The sequence below is a fragment of the Wyeomyia smithii genome, chromosome 3 (assembly GCF_029784165.1).
Source record: "Wyeomyia smithii strain HCP4-BCI-WySm-NY-G18 chromosome 3, ASM2978416v1, whole genome shotgun sequence".
NCBI classification, from domain to species: domain Eukaryota; kingdom Metazoa; phylum Arthropoda; class Insecta; order Diptera; family Culicidae; genus Wyeomyia; species Wyeomyia smithii.
In genome coordinates, this window is record NC_073696.1 from 58,540,861 (window position 1) to 58,547,790 (window position 6,930).

Consider the following 6,930-nt stretch of genomic DNA (forward strand, 5'->3'; position numbering starts at 1 on the left):
CCGTCCAAAAATAATTATTCAAAATATGTAGATTTGAAAATACTCACTTTTCTCTACTTTTTTCGCAATAATAATGTTAAAAAATTTAAAAAAATTTATTTTCCAATAACTGTGGTGAAATAAATGCACATTTTAGTTGTTTTTGTAACGAATGAAATTTTATATAAATAGCTTAAATAGTTTTTTTTTTTCAAACAATTTTTTCTCACGCCTATTTCTCTGTGTCGCTTTTTCGTCTGGATTACAAACTCAATAGGGAACTGCTCCATTATTCATCTCAGCTCATATATTCATCTTATGAAACATGAAGACACAATGGGACACCCGAAACAATGTTAAATTCTAAGAGATGGCGCTGTGGTGGTAGTGGTAGTAAAATCGAAATTTCTACGAGCATTTTGCTTATTGACCGGAAAAACTGCGATTACAGGAAAAACGCATATTTTCTTCTTAAACCAATCTGCTAATCCATTGAATGGACTATTCTTAGTTCACTTTAGATTCCTCATAAAGTATAACCATCTAAAACTCACTTAAAAGCACCAAAATTGATATTATAGTCGGGCATCTGCACTCGAAAACTCATTTAATTCAATCACCTAAATCACTCACTACACTAAGAATACTTTAACCCTCTAGTGCTCAAGTTAATTTTCGGACGGACTTCGAGCAAATCACTATGAATTTTTATAAACATTTTTTAAGTATTGATTGAAGCTTTTTAGATGTTCAACTGAAGACCGTCTAAAGGCGGCACTGAGCACTAGAGGATTAATCTTTGGAATGTTCTCCTCAAATTTCCTAAAACAAGCTTGAATTAGCAAAAAGCGTCTACTATTCAAAGAATTCACTTCCAGAGGCAGCCATGCAAGAGTTTCAACGGAAAAGCTCTATATAGTTCTAAGTCAATCTTCTGGCCGTAGTTTACTGCTTCTGCTTGCATACGCTGCGCACTGCGCAAATTTCTCGATCTCTTTTGTTCTCACACAGTAAACGACAGAGTGGCTTTTTTACAATTAATTTAAGAAGCTCAGTTGAACTTTTTGTGTCTTTTCTTAATTTTTCCAATAAGATAAAAAGTTGGAAAGTATGATAAAAAAATAATATATGAAATTAGGCAGCTTACTAAAGAAGATGACAGTTTAAAACATTACAATCGACATAGACTGACGAGAATGGGTAATTTACCCTATATCAAAAACCGAAACCATCGAGAGCGTCACGGAAATTGTCCTCTTGTGTATGTTTAAAACTGAGTCAGTTTCCAACGGATTTTCTTGATTTTTATAGCAATCGATTGAAAAATCGGCTGTGTGTCCACCAAAACGCGAAAAATTGTGATTTTGTGATGCTATTTATTGTTCTATTGAAAAATGTAGACTTATTGAACTCATGTTTCGACCAGTCAGAGCTAAAAAAGCAAGTGCACAAACGCAGGTTCGACCAGAAGTTCCAGAAAGAACCGTTCGCTTTGCCGGCCAAGGAACGAATGAGAAATTCAATTCTATGGTGTGCGCTTTTATAAGCGACCAATATTTGCCTTGCCACCACAGAAAACCGGTGGTGGCTTCTGCTGCTTCGGAAAAAACAGAACCTTTCTCCTCCTTTCTGCTTAAGAACGAGACAGCACACACGCTTTTGAGATACTCTTTCTTCTTCATGCATTCCCCTGAGTAGCAGCAAGCACGCACCGACACGAAAATACTCTTTTGTATTGCTACTCAGCCACTGTAAAAGAATACGCGAGTTCCTGCAAGTGAGTAAGTATACTCGACTAAAATTGCTCGACTAGGAGGAGTGCTTGGAAAACTGTGCTCGAAAACGGAAATGCTTTCTACCCGGTTTTGCTTTGTGCACTGACAGCCGAACATGGGGGAAGAATCTGTAAAGTATCGCATACTGGAACGTGTAGGGTATCGAACTGCTTTGGTAAGTTTTTTATCTCTAATCTGTCTAAGGGGCCATCCATATACCACGTGGACAGATATTTAACGATTTTGACCCCCTCCCCCTCCGTGGACAACAGTCCATATAAATTCTAAAAAAAAATGTATGGACCGTGGACATTAGCCACCCCCCCCTTTCCAAAGCTGTCCACGTGGTATGTGGATGGCCCCTTAATGCAAAACCAGCCACAGCTAACCGCTACCGGAGTAGTTCGTTACTCTATTTGAAATATTTTTTTGTCTCTCCGCAACTATCGTAATGCATCTTGAAACAATTATACTCGGTTGGTTGTGCTCGTGAGAAGGGGACTACACGCGAGTAAAAGAGTAGGCACGCGTGGGTTCATATGATCTCGGGAGCAAATGCGAGCAAAAAGGACAGCGAGAAAGAACGAGAAATAGCTTGAATGGAGAATGCTCAAGTGTGTGATATCGGCAGCTACGAGAACCTTACTTGAGGTAATGCATGCTGTTCATGAGTGATTACTGTACCAAGAGGATGATTACTGTACCAAGAGGATGATTTACTGGACCAAGAGTAAGCGGCAGATCAGCAGCTGATTTTAGCGTAGCCAGCTTCACACCATTCAATTGGCTAACCCCAATCGAGTGTATTCCCTAACCTATTGCAAAACATACATTCACATATTCTACATTCTTCATTAACCATGTGGTTGTTATAAACAAAGTCTTCAACTATTTATTTCTATGCAGTAAGAAAATTCCTCAGAATGAAACATTCTACCCATCAATTGGTATTATTAAGCAGCTTGCAAAGGGTTTTAGAACGATCTTTTCTTGTTCCAAAAAGTGACAAAATGGATCAAAACATATAGCTGGTATGAAACGAAATTTACAATATCGGTACAATAATGAACTTGTGTTAAACTATTTTTAAATTATTTCAGTTATGCTATGGTTTTATGGTGATGTTCAGTTTATGCTCGATATAAACTGTTGATAACTTTTCAAGTTATTTTATTGTGGAATTCATCTTAGCTAAAATTCAACTAATAAACTGTCCATTGCTGTGCTAGAGTTATCCTCACAAATACCATTCATCAAATAGAATATCACTTATCCACTGTGAGTAGGATGAAAATCTGGTGAATATCATATAGTAACGATCTTCACAATCCGGCAGAGTTGTTGATAAGCCAACAACAAACACTACTCCATCACTCCGCTGCCAGGACAACATGCTGGACAACCCAGAACAGGTGTAATTTTTGAAAGGATCTCGCGCGCAAAGCTGAGTTTCGGGTAGCTGATAGTCGTTTGTTCTCTGACAGTCCGAATTGTACATCGCTAGCACGGGTCGATTGAGTAACTCAGCTTCTTCATCTACACTAGAAATAAACAATATTTAAAATATACTTTCTTGGAATATCTCAGTTTGAAGTAATAAAACTTTCCCATGAATGCCATATCCAATACTAACGGAGTGTGAGTTTTATTCGTCCATAGGCACGATGGGTATACATCCGAACTCCATTCAAGCTCATCTGTCAACTTCACGAGCCCAATGTCGTTACTATTGTCGGTTGAATTGTAAGCGCTGTGTTTTAGAATAGCATTAATTTCAAAAAAATATTCTGTATCGTTCGAAATTAAGTTTATAACATCTGGTGCAACATCCTCAAGACAACTTGCAGTAGTTAAAATTATACTTTTTGTGATGATAGAACCTATACAACTGATCGTCATTTCGTCATCTCGATCGATCCAGCCTATGTATACCTGTGTGATTGTCAAAGTAAATATTTCTACTAAGAAAACACGTACACCCAATTTGACCCTTCCCTACCAATGAGCCAAATGGCGCCTCCGGCTGAATATTTCGTAATATATCTGGACAAGCTGCCAAATCCGAATGTAAAACAGATACATCTTCGATTGCATCAACTGGACAGCAAATAACAGAGGTGGAAGAACAAAATTTAACACTTCCCGTAGTCAAAAACTGCTTCCATTCTCGTTGACATCTAGGAACAGCAACACAAACCCCACTTTTTCTATTGTCGTTAAAAACACAGGAATCGCCTTCGTGCAGTTCTTGATCTAAGAATTGAATCGCATCGTTTTTACCGACATGATTATCCAGCAGTACAGATTTCATCCATTCAAGATGCGTTGCGAATCCCGTTGCAACTGTATGTTCGCCGAATCCACAATCTCTTCCGAATTGCACTAATCCGAGAACTGTAGGATAATCAGCATCAGCGCGCCGGTCAATTACATCTATGGAACCACCAATCAACAAATCACAGGACTTGGGTACCAAAAAGAAATCTTTCCCTACACAAACGTGCTCCTCTTTCAAACCGGTTTTAAGTCTGGACTCATATAACTTAGGAATAGCACATGTAGACCTGTTCTGAAGAGCTAAACGAGGCCTTAAAAGTCCTATTGCAGGATCTAAAAATAGCAATAATGTCGGTATGTTCTTGGCAAACGTAGGCATCTTACTAATCAACGGAGGCTTCAGTAAAAAGTTGTTTATATCTTCTCTACCAGTTCCGAAAACGTGCACTTCTTCGTAATCAGCCGGTATCTTTTGTTCATACCAAATGCATGCAGGTTGTAGTTTATGAACATCTAGCAAATACTCCAGAGACAAAATAGCGATGTTGTTGTACCCAGATCCAACCGTGTACTCAGGGTGGATATGAATCTTAGTCACGTTTATTTTTTCGTCTTCTAAATATGATATGTAATCAACAGGGTTCCTAAAATTTACGACATTGTAGTTCGTGAAAGCTACATTGAATGCATTATCCTACCCTTCATAGAAAACGCATTCAGCTAACGTCAAAACCGTAGTTTCATCAATTATTGCACCGTAACAATCATCACGTCCACTTAAACGATACCCTAGTTTGGCAACGTAACCAGGAAGATAGCCATCTTGCACATGAAGGTTGTCAAAGCTTGTCGAAACGTACGAATTATTTATTCTATTGATGATGGCATCTTCATATTCGCGAAATTTCACGTATCGCAACGCACAGAATGTGGCATTATAGGTGAACTCTGAAATTAGGAATTATCAAAAATTCATTTTTAAAGTTTACAACAGTAATACCAACCGTTTACGTATGCCCCGAGGCTCTGCATTGTATCAATAATCCAATCGTGGTAGGAAGACACCTTGGTGTATACACCTGGAGCTGAGGTGCCACAAACCGTTCCGAACGATGTAACTCCAACTAGGAAAGGAGTTACCCTTCCATTGTGCATCAATTTGATTTGAAGTGGACCTCCTGAATCACCCTGCAAAAATTGTGTATAAACACTTGTAACAGTCTATATTGCAATAGATTCACTTCGCAAGTATCCATTTTCTCATCAACAGCACAGATGTGATGATCCTGAAGACCAAGACGTAATTTGGGGTTTGTATCGTTCGTGTAAGTTTTACCACATTCTTCGTTGTCTATCGGTCTCAGGGATACCTTCATTAGCACCGATGATTTTTCATCAGCTAGAATGTAAACTAGCTTTATTCGTGTCGCAATGTAAAAAACATTAATTACGAACCAAAACCAGTTCGACCCCAGCCAGCAGCCTCCAACCTTCTGAATCTGACTTCTTCATCAATCCAAAGGCAAGCTGGAGCTACCATTTCATCTAGACTGTATAAAAAGGAATGTTAAACAAAATTAATTGTCGAAACATAATCTAACATAATTTAACAATAATAATTTTATAAACATATCTAAGTACAGGAGCTGATTCATTAAAAAATAGATCATAAGTTACATTTCATCCGTATATATTTACGTAATATTTTTCTCCAGCTTCAGTAGCGCAATATCATGATATTGAGCCGCATATCGATGTTTAGGATGCCTCACAATGTCAGTAATTTTGAGCTGTTGAGCATAATCGTCGTCCTCGGAGCTGTAGATGTTCAGATCGCCAAATCTAATAACGTCCGGTCGTACACCGCTAAAATTAGATTAAACATGATAATCATTCTTTCGAGTGTTTTGAAAACCACACCTGGAGTCGGTTGCACAATGGGCAGCTGTTAATACAATGTTATCCCAGATCAGGGTTCCACCGCATTTCCACTCAACGCTACCATTCGACAGAGTCCAGCCAATAGCACCTATGTGAGCGAACTCTTTGAGCCTTGCAGGCTGTCCGTTAGCTGCTCCCCTCCCACTGAACTCCGGAAACAGGTGATATCGAAGATGGCAATCTGTAACAAATAAAGTTTTTCCCGATTTGAATAAATACATTCTAGGGTTCGAATCTTTCGTTGGAAAATGTACCATCCAGTGTGAAGCGATCATTTGGAAGCATCAAACTTGAAGAATCATCTTGCGCTTGAGCTAAAATATAAAAATAGATTTACTATTGAAAAACTTGATTATCCTTCTAAAAACAAGTTGTACTTCTTGGTACTTAAAGATTGGTTTTTAACATGAGAGTAAATAAACATTTGTACTTACCATAGTAAATGAAATATCCAAAGGCTACCAGATATTTGACCGTCTCCATGATGAATGATAAAACGATGAAATTGTACTTTATTTGAAGTAACTTGAACCCTCACTCGAGCTACCGCTCGACGCTTTCCCGGCATCAACAGAGTGCATGAAACTGCCGTCACTGACTAAAACGTTATTACAACTACTGCCAATGTATCGTGTGGTGCAATGCGTTGCAACCGAGATAATTTACGCAATCAGTGATGTCACGAACAATGCACGGAATATGAAACTGTTTTATAGTGCACCTTAGGATTTTACTTGCATCTGTGCTTTAGGTGAATGTAGAATCATATACCCATTCCAGGTGCTAGTAGCGCCTTGTCGATATTTCTGCGAGAGACTCATTAGCATTGAGTTCCATAATGGAACAACTTTTTACTTTTTCATTAACTGCTACCGCCATTAATTTCGCGCTGGCGTGCCGCTGAGCTGAAGTTAAGGTAAATTTTGTGTCGATATCCTGCCTCCAGTCGGTCCAGTGT

The 6,930-nt window shown here is 38.5% G+C and overlaps 1 protein-coding gene across 2 annotated transcripts; it reads right to left on the reverse strand.

Moving 5' to 3' along the window:
- Window positions 1-2,634: 2,634 nt before the first annotated feature.
- LOC129728109 (uncharacterized) lies at window positions 2,635-6,671 on the reverse strand. 2 transcript variants are annotated; one of them, XM_055686501.1, is made up of 12 exons: window positions 6,407-6,671; window positions 6,227-6,286; window positions 5,952-6,153; window positions 5,730-5,897; window positions 5,487-5,581; window positions 5,273-5,430; window positions 5,036-5,219; window positions 4,730-4,979; window positions 4,416-4,675; window positions 3,754-4,364; window positions 3,388-3,686; window positions 2,635-3,295 (listed from the first exon to the last, which is right to left on the reverse strand). In XM_055686501.1, the coding sequence occupies exons 1-12, from the start codon at window positions 6,453-6,455 to the stop codon at window positions 2,992-2,994; spliced, it is 2,640 nt and encodes an 879-aa protein (XP_055542476.1). In that variant the 5' UTR covers window positions 6,456-6,671; the 3' UTR covers window positions 2,635-2,991. The 2 variants fall into 2 exon arrangements, with proteins under 2 accessions (XP_055542476.1, XP_055542477.1); XM_055686502.1 differs by having other exon boundaries at window positions 3,272-3,290; window positions 6,407-6,670.
- Between the last annotated feature and the right edge of the window lie 259 nt (window positions 6,672-6,930).